This window comes from Hydra viridissima, unplaced genomic scaffold (assembly GCF_058129835.1).
Source record: "Hydra viridissima isolate aposymbiotic clone 2 unplaced genomic scaffold, HvirCarnegie_v1 scaffold_11, whole genome shotgun sequence".
Classification (NCBI taxonomy): domain Eukaryota; kingdom Metazoa; phylum Cnidaria; class Hydrozoa; order Anthoathecata; family Hydridae; genus Hydra; species Hydra viridissima.
This window is the reverse complement of record NW_028324310.1, coordinates 871845-890725: the sequence shown is the minus strand read 5'-3', so window position 1 is coordinate 890725 and position 18881 is coordinate 871845. Positions and strand designations below refer to the sequence as shown.

At 28.9% G+C, this 18881-nt stretch overlaps 2 protein-coding genes across 2 annotated transcripts; one reads left to right on the top strand and one right to left on the bottom strand.

Annotated features, from left to right (window-relative positions):
- The first annotated feature begins 5917 nt into the window (after nucleotides 1-5917).
- Nucleotides 5918-18379, top strand: LOC145191117 (importin subunit alpha-3-like). The gene is made up of 17 exons (XM_090066599.1): nucleotides 5918-6154; nucleotides 6932-6976; nucleotides 7096-7173; nucleotides 7336-7362; nucleotides 7628-7728; nucleotides 8195-8242; nucleotides 12680-12935; nucleotides 15315-15446; nucleotides 15791-15922; nucleotides 16035-16163; nucleotides 16252-16356; nucleotides 16490-16561; nucleotides 16701-16769; nucleotides 16980-17021; nucleotides 17129-17180; nucleotides 17376-17467; nucleotides 17648-18379. The coding sequence occupies exons 1-17, from the start codon at nucleotides 6092-6094 to the stop codon at nucleotides 17738-17740; spliced, it is 1536 nt and encodes a 511-aa protein (XP_089922725.1). The 5' UTR covers nucleotides 5918-6091; the 3' UTR covers nucleotides 17741-18379.
- LOC149881574 (uncharacterized) lies at nucleotides 10141-12359 on the bottom strand. The gene is made up of 2 exons (XM_090066600.1): nucleotides 11886-12359; nucleotides 10141-11631 (listed from the first exon to the last, which is right to left on the bottom strand). Exons 1-2 carry the CDS (start codon nucleotides 12334-12336, stop codon nucleotides 10847-10849), a joined length of 1236 nt encoding a protein of 411 aa, XP_089922726.1. The 5' UTR covers nucleotides 12337-12359; the 3' UTR covers nucleotides 10141-10846.
- Nucleotides 18380-18881: the final 502 nt, after the last annotated feature.

Genomic DNA, 18881 nt, shown 5'->3' with positions numbered 1-18881 from the left:
ATTTTATCGCTAATTCGCACTCCCTCGGCCCTTTAAACGTGAAATAAATAATTCTTGGTAAAATGATCAATCGTCGTAAAACAAAATATAATTAAAAATGAAGACAAACTTATGTAAGTATCAGAGATTGGTTTTTCGGTTTTTAACGAGCTGCCATGAATCAAGTAATAAGATTTTATATCAGTCATATGAGACAAATCGAAAACGATATATATTTTATAACATATAAAGCTAAAAGATGAAGAAAAAAAATTGCGATATCTCACAAACCTTGTTATTTTGTTTCAAGCCTTAGAGACGTTGCGCAAATTTGCTCTTTGATTAAAACCATTAAACTAATTTTTATAAGATCATCTTTTTTAAATTACAAAATTATGAATGGAATACAAACTTGTCTAACCAAACGTATTAAGAGTTCTATTTTTAATAATTTTCATAAATTTTAATAACTCTCATAAATTTCAATAACTTTCATAAATTTTAATCATTTTCATAAATTTTAATCATTTTCATAAATTTCAATAATTTTCATAAATTTCAATAATTTTCATAAATTTCAATAATTTTCATAAATTTCAATAACTTTCATAAACTTTAATAATTTTCGTAAGTTTTAATAATTTTCATAAATTTTAAAATTTTTCTTTTTATCTTAGATATAGAAGTTGGTTATTATTTGTTATTTTTTGTGAAAAACCAAAAAACGAAACGCTGATGCTCAAATTTACAAATGCTTCAATCAAAATCTATTCTTCATAAACAGCAACAAGGACTTTTAGTTTTAACATTTTTATCAACTTTATATGTAAGCTATTAATATATATTCAGTTAAAATCGAGTTGAAAGAAGAACTTAAATTAATCGGTAAATATAATTTTTTACAAGCTGGTGATATGCTGAATAACACCATGTAACATATGTTATGTTTATTTGAAGTTTTTAATGCTTAATTACTTATTTTTTGCCACTAAATTCAAAAATCACATTCGTTTTGGATGTGACATCGATAGTTTTATATACTTTTTTGCTTTCATATTTTCTCACTATATATAGTGAGAAAATATGAAAGCAAAAAAGTCTATAAACGCAAGTTCTCTCTACGACAGTACGCTGCTTCAAACATTGACATTGTGAGAATGATTACAAAATAGTTAGCACTTTTACATTTATGAAAAGATATTTATGAAATTCAATATTAGTTATAACAAAAAAAAACAACAGCAGAATTCTGAATTGTAAATGTCTTAATAACACTTCTTAACATTGGAAGTGGTTTTGACCGCCGAGATTTTCTAGAGCGCGTGCTTGTATTTTTTCTGACTAGAGAATATATATAATGTTCAATCTTAACAGTATTCCATTGTCCATGATATCTTTTTTTCCGTCGTTGCGATGTTTTGACGAAACCTTATACTGTGCTTCTCACTAACACCCAAGTTTTCAGGGAAGAAATATGACAATGTAAAAAATGATCTTAGAGGACATATGACAATCCAGTTTCTTGTGATTCCTAATATGCATTGCAACCAGCTGTTTGTAATTAATATCTTTGTTATTACTTAGGAATCCGAAATTGCATTATAAAGTTTCTCTTTCAACTTTCGTTATCACTCTTTCCAGTTTTTCCGACTTTAAGAATGCGTTCACTTGTTGCCAAAAAAATATGCCACCTTTGATCTTTCCCTGAGATATTTTTGGAAGCATCAGACTATTTTCTTAAAAAGTTTCTAACATTTTGAAGAAATTCGTCTGATGATATTTTAAACCCCCTTGTACCTGTATCTTAAATAATTGAACTTTTGTTCAAAAAACTGATATCAAAATATAAAAAAGATATAAGCTTGATTTAGTTTTTGAAAAAAGCCCCCCCCAAAAAAAATCATTTTCCCATTAACAAAAAATTCCCTTTACCATTAAGAAATTTTGAAAAATCTAAATTTTTTAGATGCGCTATATGTTACTTACACGCCAATTTTACAAGTATGAAAGAGTTGCATGAAAAAGATTGCGGAATATTTATTATAATTATAGCATAAAATAAAGTAATAATTTTTTAGACAAAATAAATCTGAGCAAAAGGCTTCTCCTTCTGTTTATAGACGCCATAAGACCTTTGATGGCCTGTTCTGCACACTTATTTGTTTTGGAAATCAGCAGGCCAGATGTTTTTTGAACTTGTAAACAAGATAAGATAAATTCAATTCCAGTTTCTTTGAAAAAATGGAAAACTTGAGTTAAATGAAACAGAAATTTCATATTATCACAACCGTTCTGCTGTATCAAATCTGAGAAAATGTAAATGAACCCCATAAAAATGATAAGAGTGTTAATAGTGTTGTCAAGTCAATAACAAGAAGTGTGACAAAGAGTTAAGGAGGTATGGATGTGTTAAATGTGTTGAATGATTACGACATTGCGATTCGTCAATTTGATGCAGAAGTATTCGGCCAAAAATGACTTTTTCAGCATTTTGTGCTCTGTTTAACATTAAAATTTCTAAAACGTTAATTGAAATAATAAATCGATGACGAATTTGACGGAGTTGTTTAGTTTGCTCGCTTTTTTGTCTCGAATTTTTTGAATCAAAAAGTTTAAAAGGTTTGAAATCCCATAGGTTTGAAATCCCATAGGTTTAAAATCCCATAGGTTTTCAATTGAACTAAGTACTAGAGATTGAGCCGGCAACACAAGAATTTTTTTGATGTCTTCAGACAGCTTTTGAACGGTGCGTCAGATTTACATGACTTTTTCACTATTAAAAAGAAAATTTTATCTGCTAAAAATTGCTTAAGAAAAAAAAGCGTTTTTTTAGATTTGTTTGAGAAAATATTCCTTAAAGTTTACCGAGCTGCTCAACCTACCCTAGCGGGGCAACCTACCCCAGAGGAGGCAAGTTGAGCAGCTGTGTAGGGTACGTTGAAAGTAAAGTTAGTAAGTTAAAGTTTTTATTTCTGAACTTTTGACTTTGATATTTTATTTACTAAGTAATATTTAAGTAAAAATATTTTTAAAAGAAGCAAAAATTTTAGAGTTTTAAATCACATTTACATATTTTTTTAAAAAAAGGATTTCAGATATTTTAAATTGTTAAGAGTATTTAATAATGATTAATTTAAAAGTTTTTATGGACCTTAAAATGTTTATCGAGCGAAATTTGTTTCTCCGTATCCGATAATGCCATTTTATTAATTAATTTTGTTAATTAATTTTATTAATTGATTTTTTTCAAACCTGCTTAACATACCCCGACTAGACTAGGTGACACAAAAGTTAGCTTATAAGAAGATCTATAATACTTAGGGAAAAAATGGCTATGTATAATCGAAAGTCAAAAAGATGGGAAAAATATAAACATTTAAGTGTTGCCAGATATATGTTTTTTTAACAATCTAAAAGAAAAATATTTTTTTTCTTTTTTGGTCCAAAATCGAAAAAGTGCTCGTGCATCTCACTTGACCGCGGTCCAACAACCATTTGAAGCGCATTGTTTTACCATTATATATGCCTATCTTTCATTTATTAGATGTTTTGTCATTTGATGCGTAGCTTTTAAAATATTTTAGTTGCCCTACTTGCCCCTATGCTAAACTCGCCCCCCCCCCCGACCCTACTTTGAGTTTTTATAGCGTTTCTTAGGTCGGTATGATTTGCTTTGTTGATTGTTAACTAACTTTTATTGTAAATTGTTTGATGCTAGAAGTAACATTAGTACTGAGAATACAATCCCAACAAAACGTTTTCATAGGGCACCTTTTATTAAAAAAAAACATTACAAAGGGCTTTTAAATACTATAAAAAGATTGCTACTAAAAATACATTCTTAAAAAAGTTTTGAAGCTTTGAGATTTAATTTCATTGAAATAAGAGTTAAACTTAAGTTTTATAGCCTCGCATATCATATATTCGCGAATATAAAAATTTTTTGATCATTTTTTCGCTCTTATTCTCTTTGTTCGGTCTTTTATAAGCCAAAGTTGTTTCTTGTCATGGCAACGCCTTTACCAGCATGCGTTTCTATTAAACTGCACCCTTTTGTGCCACGCTCTTTCGTTGAGCTTTTAAAGCGAAAAGATAAGTCGCAACAAACGCGAATATAAGAAGACTTTTTGTTTCCACAAATTTTAAGTCAATTAAAAACTGTTTACAGTTAAAAGAATTCTATTTTAATGATAAATTTCTTATTGAGTTCAATAGTTTATGTGTTTTATGCTGTTTACAGTAACTATAGTGTACCCTCATATCTTCTAGATAAACTATTTGAAAGCCTTAAATTTTGTTCATTTTTTAAAAAGCTTTTTAAAGAGGATTAAGAATTTTCACTAGCTGTCCATTTGTTTATACACAAAATGAGTTGATAATCTCGTTTGGCACTATTTACTCCATTTGAAATGTGTTTGTTTTTACAGTGATGGAGTTTTTGGCTCAATTATCCAAATTATTTACGATTCTGATGATGCTATTCATTTTTTTTTATCTGCGGTTAAATTTTCCGTATTTTAGCCAATTACTATACGATGTCGGTGAGCAATTCTCGGTCAATTTTCTTGTATGAATTTAAATTGGGACAGAGTGCTACCAAGACGGGAAGATAAATTATACAGGCATTTGGGGTCAATAGTGTCAGAGAAGTTTCAGCCTTCATGATGAGCCCGTAGTGGTCAACCCACATTAATCCAGGAGGAGGATGTGGTGGAAGCCAACCCATCCGAAACTGTTCAGGGGATCGCGCAAGAACTGGGAGTAAGGGAAAAAATCCACCAAAAAAAGACTATTGCTACAGTATGTTGGTCTGCAGTCAGTGTAATCCACTATAACTTCATGGAACCAACCCAAACCATCACTGCAGAGTCTTATTGTGCTGAAGACGGAGTTCATGCAAAATTTCGCCAGAAGCAACCGGTATTGAACAACAGGCATACTCCAATCCTAGTGCATGACAACGCTCGGCCACAAATTTTACAAATCACTATTAAAAAATGAAATGAATTGAGCGTCGAAGTCTGCCTCACCCTCCATACTCCCCAGACCTTGCACCAACCACTAACCATCTTTTCAAGTACTTCGATAACTTTCTCACAAGTAGAACGTTTTCCAATCATGACCAGGCAAATACGGTCTTGTCTACTTTATCAAAACCTGGGCACCAAATTTTTTTGTTGACGAAATAAATCAACTTGTGTATGTGTATATATATATATATATATATATATATATATATATATATATATATATATATATATATATATATATATATATATATATATATATATGCATACATATACGGTTATATATATTAATATACGGTTTTATAACATCCGATGATCACTATTGCGTGAAACTTTATGTATGTATGTATGTATGTATGTATGTATGTATGTATGTATGTATGTATGTATGTATGTATGTATGTATGTATGTATGTATGTATGTATGTATGTATGTATGTATGTATGTATGTATGTATGTATGTATGTATGTATGTATGTATGTATGTATGTATGTATGTATGTATGTATGTATGTATGTATGTATGTATGTATGTATGTATGTATTGTAGATCATCGATTCTGTTTAGAGAATCCTAGACTAAAGCCAATTAAGGCGTATGTATTTACAATTACTCTATAATATCTCTGAAGTATTTGAAACTGTAAATTTTAAACTACAAAGGTAAACTCGGTCAGCATTTCCAGTCTTCTCACTTTGCTGCACCATGACATGGCACTATTATGTAATACCAATTTACATATTTACATTATATTACATTCAGGTAATTGTGTGTGTAAATGACTCTCAAAATTATTTTAAAATCGTAAAAGCCTTTCCCGCATTGTGAAACGCTAATTGACGCATTAAGTCTATGCGAATAAATTTGTTTAGAGCAAAGTGAGTTTAAAGTTCAATGACATAAAAGGATGAGTACTTTCTGTATGAACGATCAACACAGAGTGAATAGTATCTGCCATTTTTATTGTGCAATAATTATCCAAACCGCGAGTAATTTTTTCCACTCACTTCAAGTCTGTCTAGGCACGTGACACCAAGCTCTAGCCAAATCTATTTAAAATTATAAAAATTATTCACCTATATAATGTCTGTTCAAAAACCTTTAGAAAGGCAGAAATTGTTCAAAAACAAAGACAAAGATACAGAGGTAGCGTGGAAATAATAGTTTGTAGAGTTTTACTTAAATTTTTTGTCTAACGTCTAAGCTGATTGATTTCTTTAAGATAACTAGAGTGTTAATGTTATTTTCCACTATTCTTACTCATTATAAATGCTGTGATTGAGACTATTAATAGGCAGGTATGGAATAAATATATTCTCTTAAAATGGTAACACATTTCTGGTGTTTTCAACTGTAAATTTACAAGTAAAATGCACCAGTAATAACCATAACTGCTTTCAAGTTCTTATCGTGGAAGTGTTTTTTTTTATAAAAATTATTCTAAATAAATACAGAAATTTCAATGTTTGTGAAGAACAATTTCCCTGTAATGTTTTATGTAAATTTTGACTAATGTTAGATGACACATTATTATTACTTATATATTGCACTGTAATTGTATATATATATATTGCACTGTAATGTTGTATATAAGTTGTAAATACACTAATTTTTGAATTCCTGTAACACTTGTGTCATTCACATTTTAAACAAATATTTTGTTATAGTTCTTAAATCTTAATGTATTCTGCATGTATAAACAAAACAAAAAAAAATAATGTAATATAAACTATTTATAAAATGTATATTAGCTACGTCTTAACTTTACAGCTAAAATATTCAAAGTATAGCTAACCTTTTTTAATTTACATATAAGATTTGAAAAGGTTAGTTCAATAAATCCTTAAAATTGATAATATAAATGATATTGGTTGATTGAAACAATACTGAAATAAAATTAACAATTATTGGATTTTTTTTTAGTCTTTGAGGCAAAGAAGAAATGAAGTTTCAGTTGTACTAAGAAAGGTAGTTCTAGAAATTATTGGATGTAATTAATTTTCAAATTTTTTTGTGAAGAATTCATAAGGTTAGGAACAAAAGTAAAGATTAAATTCTTTTAAATTTTTTTTTTTTTTTTATTTCAGGCAAAACGAGATGAAGCTTTACAAAAAAGGAGACTTGTTCCAAATGTTGAAGAAGATGAGAAAGAGAATAAATTTCAAGTAAATTGAATGCATTCATTTGTTTTTAAAAAAATGTTTATTTGTTTTATGTGTATTTTTTTTCTAATTTATTTCACTGATTAAGAATCATGCAATATCAAATCTATCTCAATTTTATCTTTCATGTCAATTATAATCATAATTTAACCATTTTATTTTAAGGATGCTTCTTTGCAAAGTATTGTAGAAGTAAGTCTTGTTGCTGTTTATTAATATAGTTATGTTGGACAGTCCAGTTCTGTTAAGATAAGCTAGTACATAAATAGCTTTGTGTTTTGATAGTGGTTTTACGTCAATTTTTAACTCAATTATCAAGTAATCAACCCAAACCCTTTCTAGCAAGAAAGGAAGTGAAACTACATAAAATTGTTAACAAGCAACTGTTTTTTGTTTTTCATATAGTAAATTTATTGCAAGTAAATGTATTAACTTGAGATTCAATCAAATTTTTTAGAATGCTGCTCATGGTGACTCTAACAACAGGCTAGCAGCAGTGCAGGCTGCACGTAAGCTACTTTCCCGAGATCGAAATCCTCCTATTGATGATCTTATACAGTAAGTGACTATACAATAAATGCAGAAAAAATAAATCTATCTGTGTATAAAATTATTGTTATTGTTAGCGACAGGATTAAAAGTTTCTCCTTCAAAACCGTTTTTAATGCTCTATTAGCTTTCTTTTAATTGTTTCATTTTATTTAATAAAAATAACACTAATTAACATTTTTCTAGCTGAACCTTTATTAATGAAAAATAAACATTTAAAGAAACATTCACATATTTTTGCAATTTTTTTCTTTGTTTAGCGTTTAATTGTTTTGTTGTAAAGTTATTTTAAAAAAGGAGGTCATATCAAAAAAGTTATTTCCAAAATAAAATATTTTTGAAAATATTTTTTTTAAATTTCAGTTTGAGCTTATATTTAAAAAATTGTAGTTTTTTGTTTTTTGTTTTCTTCAAATAAGAAATAAAATAAAATGTTTAATTTTTGAGTTTAATTTTTAAAGTTTCCTTTTTTTAGATCTGGAATTCTGCCAATTCTTGTTGATTGTTTAAAAGTGGATGACAAGTATGGTTTCATATTTTTAGGAAGTTAACAAAAATTATTTTATCAGGGGCAGCTCCAGTGTCTTAGAAAGATCTTTCCCTTATCTGTTCACTCTTTTGTCCTTCTACCACTAGTGGGAGTGGTAGAAGATTCCTTTTCAAATGATTTTATTTTAAGGTTGCAGTATTCTATATTTAAATATTTCTAAAATTTCATTTACATGGAAAATATGCGAAAAGCTAATAGGAATTTTAAATTGTCATTAATAGAAAACCTGTTAAATTTAATGCTGCCCCAAATATAGAAGACTTTACAACAACTTTAGGATTAGAACAGTTAATAGAATACTTCATATAAATCTAAATGAAATGTTTTCCTATTTTGACCATTACCCAACATGGCTTTTGAAAACTAAAGCCTGTGAATAGAAAAATAATTTATAGAAAACTTTTTGATCTTTCTAGAAGTACCCCTTCCTAGTGTAAACATCAGTAAACATTATTTATCTATATTTAACTTTTTAAGTAAGATAATATTTATAAGAGTAGTTATAATCAAATTTAGGTTTTGAATCTTTGACAAAACATCTTTTCAATTAATGAAATCATTACAATCATCAAAAATCATCACAAATCATCGCAAATCACTTACAAAATGTCTTTTGTAAGTGATTTGCAATGATAAAATCTTTAGGGTTGAATCCTGCTCTGTTAAGTTACACATTCATTTACTATTTTCATTTATAAATATTTTGCAGTACTTGTTTTCTGTTGTTGACACTAGTTCATTTTTTAGTTTCAGGAGTAATGTCCATTGAAATCATTAACAAGGTTGAAATCATTGGTTCATTTTTCAAGGTTGAAATCATTGAAATCATTGGTTCATTTTTCCAAACCAGCCATACAACCCTTTGTGATCCTAGAACCCCTCCATGTTTAACTGCTGCTGTTAAACATTTTGGCTCTAACACTATATCATGTGTCTTTGAACTTAAGATTTTTAGGAAAATATTTGAATTAATTTTCAACTGACTAAATAAATTATTGATTGTCCATGTCTATAAAAAAATTATTGATTGTCCATGTTTGCATAACATTTTGTAATTTCAATTAATTTCCATAATTCAATTGCTTAACTTTTTTTGATCTTATTGATCAACAGGTTTTTGACAAAAAATCAGGAGCAAATAGTTCACTCAAAATAAACATGTAAGTTTGGTAATCAATACATTCAGAGTGCATGCTGTCCAGTCATACTAAAAAGTTTTGAAGAAATTATTTTGAATTGGTATAGAAATTATCAATACCAAATCTATTGTTGAAAGCACTTTTTGAAAAAATTAAAAACTGCTGTTAATTTTTTAGTGTAAATTTTTCAGTTTTCAGTGTCATTTTTTTGAAATAGGAATATGAAATTGTTTTTTATACATATGAAGACCACACGGGTAAAACCACAGATGTCACATTTTTCTCATTTTGAGAAAAATGAAATTTTGTGTTTAGAGACATCAGATATCAGTTCATTGATAATCTATTCATTCCAAAGTATTTTTTTATGACATTATAGTCTAAACACAATATATAAATGCAGTCTTTTCGCTAATTACAAATAATATTTGTTCACAGTGTCCATTCGAAGTTAAGACACTCAATTTGGACATCTGTGATTTTTCCGTTGTAAATTCAGCAGCTTGTTAACTAGATTAACTTGTAACCTTTTAGAGCACTTATTTTGTTAAAAGTACATAGTAGTAGATAATACAAATCAAATAACTCATCAAATTTTTACAAACTTTATAAAAAGTACCCATGCAACAAATTGTTTCCACAACCCCATCTACCATACTGTCTGTAATCCATCACTTTGCATTAAAATTCTATAGCCCAGACAAACACCCCATTGAGAAAAAACCCTTAATAAAAATAAATGTTATTTTTATTTTCAACAAAATATTTCTACAAATATATAGATATACGTTTTCTAAATAGTTTTACAATATTTTTTTACATTCTCTTACTCTGAGTCAGAGATTTGCTCTGGTTCTGATTCCTGGACAAGTAGGTTATCAACTGGCAAGTGATCATAGAAAGACTTATTTTGTTCACTTATAAATTTTTTTAGTTTTAATAAGTCTTTGAATTTTTCAAAAGAAAGTGGCAAAGGGGCTATGTATGCTTGTTTTGGCTTATCAGGCACTTCAAAGACATGTTTAGATCGGGTCAATCTTCTCCCTCTTATTGAACCAGAACATGATCTAGACCTATGGGATGTAACACGCATAGAACTAAATATACCACTCCAGTTTTCCCTATACATAATTAAGTCAGAATTAGCCTTTGATATTTCAACTTCTCTAAGTGAACGTATCTTAAATGGACAAAGAACTAAAAAGCTTGGCTTTAAAAACTCTGTAAACTTCAGAAACTTTTCTTGTGTCATATTTATAATGTTGAATGGCTCTGGTTTTTTGCGAGATGCCTGGAAAACACTCCTCCAATCTTCTGGTGTTTCTGCTGGAAACTTTTGATTAATAATAGCCATATCTCTGTCACATTCCATGTAGGAATGACCTCTAATAGGATATGAAACTGTTATGCTGTCAAACCTTTCTATCTTATGAACTAGCTAATAAAAGAAACGCAAAACTGTCCAATTTTTATTTTGTCCTGCACAGGAATCGCAAAACAATTTGATATGCTTTACATTTTTAGGCAAATGACAATTAAAAAAATCATGAAGCATAGAACATACATCATCAGCGCCTTTGTTGCCTACAGTTTCATCATAGCAATAAAAATATACTTTTTGAGTAGAAAGTATGTGAATGTTGAAAGAGTAAAATGACAGTTGCCTGGAGTAGTATACATCTTGAGATGAAATGTTTGGGCATTTAAGATTTTTTTGAAAATCAAAGCAGATTGCTGCACAGTCTAAAGTTTGCTGAGCTTGTAAACGTGCAGTTCTTTTTCTTTGGTAAAACATTTCAGCTTTTCTCTGATGAAGTTCAAGAGATCCATTCAAAGCATTTTTGTTTCTTAACAAATCATTAGCAGCAAGAGAGTCAATAGGTACTTGACAATCTATTGCAACTACTTTTTTCTTTGTTAAATCACAAAATGAGCAGGTGTCCTTTCTAGGATATCCAAATGAAATGTTAAACTTTGAATTAAAAATTTTACGATAACTTTCATAGGAACACTTTTCTAAAGGATACTTTTCTTTAAACATGCAGTACATTTTAAAAATATTTAAGTCTTCTGGAAGGTAAAGTCTGGTAGATTTTGTTCTAGCATAATGAGAAGATTGCCCTCGAAATGACTTGATATGCTGCACTATCATATCAATGTTTTCAACAGAAAAAGCATGCTTTTTGTTTTTATGACGTCCTCTCATGTCTTTACAAGTTAGACCTAATGATTGAAAAGAAAGTAATTGAAATAACATGACAAAACAAAGTTTGTGTCATTAAAAAAAAATTCTTAATAAAAACATCTTATTATTTTAATGCCCCATTATATATAAAGATGTATACAGTATATATATGTATATATATATATATATATATATATATATATATATATATATATATATATATATATATATATATATATATATATATTATATATATATATATATGTATATATCATAATTTATTTTTACATACCTGTGGCTGAAAGAACTTCTTTGATTCGCCTTACACGATTTTCAGTCAAACCAAATATAGATATGAATGCTTTGATACACACACATACTTTTGTAGAACTCTTATCTCTAACAATGTTTAGGTGGTACTTATACGAATAGCTATGAAATTTAGATTGTTCAATTATTAAATTTCTGCTTCGTCGACGCTTAATGTTATGAACAGAAATAAGAGAAGAAATATACAAATCCTGCTCATCCTTTGTTTTCAAGTTGTTGAAATATGATATAAGTTTTATTCTGTCATCTTCTGTTGTAACTTCAAAACACTTCAGAGTAACACAGTTACATGGTATTCCTATAACATGATTTTTTAATCTCAGATCTCGAGTAAACTCTCTTTTTCTTCCATTGACTGCCTTTTTTTTAGGTTTTTCTGTGACTGTAGGGTTGTTTAGATTATCCGCCGCCATATTTTTTTTAATGATAAATGTTGGTCACGTGAGTTATTATTTTATTACCATTGGTTTAGTTATAAATAACATGGACAACTGCGTTTTTAACCAAGTAAACATTGGACAACAGTGGTTGTTTCAAAGTTGCCCTTTTTTTAAAATGACCATCGAACCTCATAACATAGTTTTTTTGTTATGAATTTTTAAATTAAAATAGCTTAGTACTAGAATATCATAAAAATATCTAAAACTCAAAATTTTCAAAAAGTGGACATCTGTGGTTTTACCCGTGTGGTCTTCATATGTATACATATATACTTTTTATTAATTCTATTTTTTAATTTTTTTTTTCTTCTTATAGCTCAGCTCTTCAATTTGAAGCTGCTTGGGCTCTTACAAATATTGCATCAGGTTCATCACTTCAAACTCAAGCAGTTGTCCAGGCAGGAGCAGTTGCTCATTTTATGAGGCTATTGGAATCAAAACATCAAAATGTTTGTGAACAAGCAGTGTGGGCTCTTGGAAATATTATTGGAGATGGACCAGTGCTAAGAGATTATGTGATAAGACATGGAGTTGTTGCTCCACTGTTGACCTTTATTGATCCAAATGTACCTGTAAGTTTTGTTAAAACCTTAATTATATGTAATTTGTAGTGCCCTTATATTTCTTAAGAGAAAAAAAGGTTATTAAAATGTTTTGACCATTTACTAAAGAAATAAACTATTTTGTTATTTTTCACTTGCCATTTTATCATTTAAATGTAATGGTCTTACTCAATTACTTAGGTGATGACAATATTCTATCAGCCATTTTGAGTTTATTTTGGGGTTCAAAAATAAACTTTTGGTGATTGTTAAAAGTTTAAACTTTAATAATTCATTATAATTTAAGTTACTTTAATTGATTAAAAAAGTATAATTTTAAAATCAAGGTAAGAATTACATAAATAAACCTTTAATAAAATTTCACAATCAAAATCTATAGCTGTTTCTAAATAAAATTAATGAGTGTAGTGTTATCAATCTGTAATAAAAAGTATTCCATTTATTGTACTAACTGTATGACTAGAGCTGAATATTCCATTAAGGTGAGACCTTTCTACAAATAGTAGGAACCACTTCAGCCTATATCATCAGGATAATATAAGTGTTATTATATTAAGTATTAGTAAGACCCATTGTACAGCACTCAGACCTGGAATCACCTAAACAAGGATTTTTGTATCTGAAGCTGTCATATACATAAAGTTCTTATTTGAGAGCCTTGTGTCTACTGTCACTTTAAATCCTGATATCAGAACAAAGTTGCTTCTAAGGCAGCAACCACTGCATTTAATCACTAATTGTAGAACTTGTGAAAATTATTTATAGGATTTGAGTTATTTGATGATTTAATGATAGTGGATAAATTACTGATGGTTTTGCTGTAAGAGAATAAGGGATCCAAGAAAGTGGTTTTTATTTTCCTTGATCCTGAATTAACAAATAGCCTTTGTGATTTTAACAATAAGGCTTTTCAGAATCTTACATCTGAAGATTTCCCGCAGCGTGATACATTTAACGTTAATGATATTGAAAAGTGTTAGTTGGCTTTTGCTTTTACAAAATTAAACTCTTTAATAAACTGAAATAAGGAACTGAATTATAACTTGATACAATATATTGAAGACTATAAAATGAAGTTTGCTGCACCTACAAAAGCTAGCGCTTTAATGCAATCCTCATAAACTAACAACAACAGTGACATTCTGTTGACCATAATCTTAAAGTTGGTAAGACTAATAATTAGGGCTGTAAATCCTGGCTCGTGTTCCTGAACGGCTCAATGATCGGCTCGACAAGAGCTCGTTCATGTTCGGCTCGAATGGTAAACAAGCCAGGCTTGAACAAAAAATTAGGCTCGTTTATTAAACGAGCCGAGCTTGAGCATCATAGGCTCATTCATATAGGCTCGATTAAAGCTTGAATATATATATACATTTATTTATATTATAATAATATATATGTAATAAATAAAATTATGATATTATATATATCAGTATATAACAAAAATATAGTGTTAGTGTAACCATATGAGATATGACCCATATAACTCTTATTACACTAAATAATTGATTAATATAAACAATTTAATTACGTGAGGCTGCTATTGACTATTGTCATTTGCCAACAGGCCCAATATGTTTTAGACCATTTTTAATGGATTTAAGAGTGTACAAATTATGCAAAACAGAAAAGTAAATATAAAACTTTTTTTTCAAACTCTTTTCTTACTAAACAAGCTTTAAACAAACAGGTTACAATAATTATTTCGAGTTTTAAACCAGTCGAGCTCGAGCAACATGTAAAACGAGCCGAGCTCAAACAATAATAATCCTTAACGAGCCGAGCTCGAACAAAGAATCTCACGTTTGAAACAAGCTCGAGCCAAGCCTGAACACTCTTAATATATAAACGAGTCAAGCCGAGCCCTGGCAAGCTTGGCTCATTCGGCTCGATTTACAGGCCTACTAATAATATACATTTGTAAAACACGTTTTATGCTGAAATAGGGTAAAAATAATTCCAAACACTCTGTAAGTTATTGCTGGTTATAAAAAATATTAGGACTTTTTTATAAATTCATCAACAGATTTCAAATTTCATCTAGGAAATTTTTTTGTTTAAAAATTAAAACTGTTTAAAATTCTTTCAGAGGGGTGGGGGGGGGGTAATTATAGGCTTTGTATAGTTATAAAACTGAAACGAAAATTTGTATTTTATAAAAAATATTGGGACTTACTGCATGATTTTAATTCTACATCTTAGTTATTTTAGATATTTTAGTTTAATGTGGCATAAAAATTTAAATCATTAATTTTTCTTAATTGTAATAAAATCAAGTTTGTTCATTTTTACAGATGCAATGTTAATTCAGTCTGTGATTAAAACCTTAAGCTCTGCAGAAGCTGCAAAGGGTTATTGTGTACTATTTTGTTATGTTATTTTCTTCAGTTAACATTCCTTCGCAATGTGACATGGGTCATTGTAAATTTATGTCGCAATAAAGAACCACCACCACCTATGGATACTATTCAACAATTGCTACCTGCTCTTGGAGTACTTATACACCATAATGATTTAGATGTAAGATAATTTAGTTTTATTTCTGCTCATTTAAGTTTTTATTAAATGAAATAAATTTACCATGATATACTGGTATTTATGTTGGAGGTGTATTTCCGCAAATGACAACTTTTTTTCTGCTTGAGTCTTTAAGAAATATTTTAAAAATGAAATCCACAGGTTTTTTTTGTTTGTTTTTTTTTGATATTTTAACAAAAAATTTAAGCATTGTTTTTTTTTCTTTGTTAAAAATGTTTTATAGATTAAGTTAAAAATGTTTTCCTAATTTAAATAAAGAATATTAGTAGTGTTAGTCTCTCTCTCTTCCATTCTCAATATTGTTTTCATATTATCTATGTGTTAAGATACTGGTTGACAGTGTGTGGGCATTATCATATTTAACTGACTGTGGTAATGAACATATCCAAGCTGTTATCTCTGTTGGAGTAATTCCAAAACTTATTTCATTTCTTACACATCATGAAATTCGTCTGCAGGTGAGTTAATTGAGTTTTATAAAAAATTAAGAAAAAAAAAAGGTCTTATAAATTAATTTTCTTTAACATAAAATGTAACTGTATCAAAGTAAGGATCTTAAAAATATTTTAGACTGCAGCTCTTCGTGCAGTTGGCAATGTTGTTACAGGCACTGATGAGCAAACACAAATGGTTATTGATAATAATGCACTTGCCAACTTTCCTGCCCTTTTGCAACACCCAAAAGAAAAGATCAGAAAAGTGAGAATGAATTATTTTTTCATAAAAAACAAATGCACATTTTTTTTTTTGTAGATAATCTGAGCATGTTATTTTTTATATTGTTAAGGAAGCTGTGTGGTTTCTATCCAACATTACGGCAGGAACAGAACAACAAGTTCAATGTGTTATTGATGCTGGACTCCTTCCGCTTATTATTAAAGCTCTTACAGAAGTAAAAAAAAATATCTTTATTTGCTATGAACTTTTTCCTAAATCTCATATCTTTTTTTTTTTTTCTTTTTTTTTTAATTTTTAATAACTATGAAGTTTGAATTAATATGATTAAATGTTATGGTTACATGTAGGGTGAATTTCAAACACAAAAAGAAGCTGCTTGGGCCATTAGCAATCTCACTGTTAGTGGAGTACCGTCTCAAGTAAGTCTTTACCCTTCTAGAATGTCCAGCATGTTGTATCAGGGTTTAATTTCAGTTGAGAGCTTAAAAATTTATTTCTGGATCATAGATATTTTTGTTGTTTTGAGTATAATAATTTAAATAAAATTTTATTTCTTAGATTGCATATGCAGTGCAGTGTAATTGCATTCCTCCATTTTGTAACTTGTTGAGTGTGCAAGATGCTCAGGTATGTTTTTGTTGATGGCTAATGTCTTTTTAAGGTTTTAAACTTGTTTCTCTAATTTATTTACTTTTCGTCTACTCTTACATTCGTTAAATTAGATGTTTTAGTTTCAAATAACAAAGTTTCTTTAAACAAACCAAAAAAATTGATTAAAATTGTTTATAAACTTTTTTATTTAAATCAGTTTCTTAAGTTAAATGCTCCTTTTTATAGATTATCCATGTAGTTTTAGATGGGCTGACAAATATATTGAAGGTGATTCAGCGATACTTTTATATAGTTTTTTTTCGTATATGAATCTGTTGCAATTTTTATACTCCTTTTTAAAATAAATATAATTCATTATCGTTTTTATTTGACAGGCTGCTGGGGAAAATGCTGATAGAGTTACGTTAATTATTGAGGAATGTGGAGGTGATCTTTTAAAAGTTTTAAAGCATTTTTTTCTCTCTTATGTTTCTCTATTATTTGTGACAGTATATTTTTTTATTTTGATGTTTGGTTTTGTTCAACAAATTCCTTGTGTGACATTCTTTTTTTGATCAACTCGAATATTTTCTTAAACTGAACTATTGTAAGAGGTTTTTTTTTTGAATCTTTTTCTCACAGGGTTGGATAAAATAGAGGCTTTGCAAAACCACGAAAATTCTGAAATTTACAAGCTTGCATTCGAAATTATCGAAAAATATTTTTCGAATGACGTAAGTTACAAATGAATCTAAATTTATCTTATTTTTTAATCCATTAAAATGATTGCATTTTTAATTTCGGTATTTTCATGATGGAATCCCCATTACGTAAGTTCGTATTCTCGTTGAGAAAAAAAAGGAAAGCCATTGTTTTTACATATCAATGTATTTAAATTTTGTTTTCTTTTGTAGATGGATAATGAAGATGAAGCTGTTGCTCCCGCGCAATCCAACGGACAATTTAAATTTGATGTCAAGGAGGGAAGCGCTAACTTTAATATATAAACGCGCGTATTTGTTGAGTGATGCGAGAAGAGAGACGTGAGGTGCGGACGCATTCGCGGGCATCATATTGCGTAGCTTTGGCGCTTCTTTGCTGCGGCTATCTCATATACTGCGCTTTCTTAATATTATATTCTTGCTTATAAAGAGATAGTGAACTGTTATTTAGCCTGAAATTGTCAACTATTTTATCAGGCCAGAGCTTGTGAGTTGTTAAACGATCTTTGCGTGCAATTTTAAGGATAATTTTGAATACTTTATTCGTGTGTAATATGTATTCGAGCCGTTTATTTTTAAATTTTATGAATTTTGTAACCTTTTAATTTTTAACGTAATTTTCATGTTCATTTTCAAATGAATGACTATTTTTGAACTTCATAGACTGTTTCTATGCTCTAAAGAATTAACTTCGCTATCCTAATTTTAGGTTAAAGATTCTGTGCAAATAAAAACTATGATTTAAATGATGGGCTATTCCTTTATTTAAAAAAAAAGTGATTTTTTTCTATACAAACTCCCTACTGATCGCAAGTCACTTCGTTTTTTGGTTAATATCCTGTTTTTCTCTACTGAAATATATAAAAAGATATAAAATGTCAAACCTGTTATATTTCTTTACCAGAAAAGTATCCATTATGTCTATAGTGTATTTATCTTTTTAAATGTCTAAACTGAATCGTTGAAGTTTAGAAATCTACATCTTCCCTTTTCTAGAAATTATGTTTTTTTTATAAGACTATCATGGTCCGAAGTTTCACTAGATTTAACCAGCAACCAGGCTTGTATCCAGCCCTAAAGACTCTTTAAGGCCCTGCATTACTTGAATCAATCTACGTTCTCCATTTAAAAATCTCACGTGTAACTATTACTTAACGTTTCATTTTCATTCACAATCATGAAAATTAGATAACGTTGTCTTGACAATAAGTGTTTTGTTTAGTTTGAGAAGGTCATTACTTTATTGCAGAAAACATTAACATGAGGTAATTCTAAACTATGAATATGTATAGATGTTTATATATATATACATATACATGTTTTGCATTGCATTTGGAGAATGCAAAAAGTTTACCGCTTTTTTTTTTTGTTTTAATTTTATTTAAACAATATTAACTATATTAATATCATTTTACAAAGTTAATTT

What these genes read in the sequence shown, in the direction of transcription:
- LOC145191117 (XM_090066599.1), top strand. Translation starts at nt 6,092, where the DNA reads ATGTCTGTTCAAAAACCTTTAGAAAGGCAGAAATTGTTCAAAAACAAA. An exon ending in CTTTGCAAAGTATTGTAGAA is followed by an intron (nt 7,363 to 7,627) that starts GTAAGTCTTGTT and finishes CAAATTTTTTAG; the next exon opens with AATGCTGCTCATGGTGACTC. An exon ending in GGCTGACAAATATATTGAAG is followed by an intron (nt 17,022 to 17,128) that starts GTGATTCAGCGA and finishes TTTATTTGACAG; the next exon opens with GCTGCTGGGGAAAATGCTGA.
- LOC149881574 (XM_090066600.1), bottom strand. Translation starts at nt 12,336, where the DNA reads ATGGCGGCGGATAATCTAAACAACCCTACAGTCACAGAAAAACCTAAA. An exon ending in AGAAGTTCTTTCAGCCACAG is followed by an intron (nt 11,632 to 11,885) that starts GTATGTAAAAAT and finishes TTCAATCATTAG; the next exon opens with GTCTAACTTGTAAAGACATG.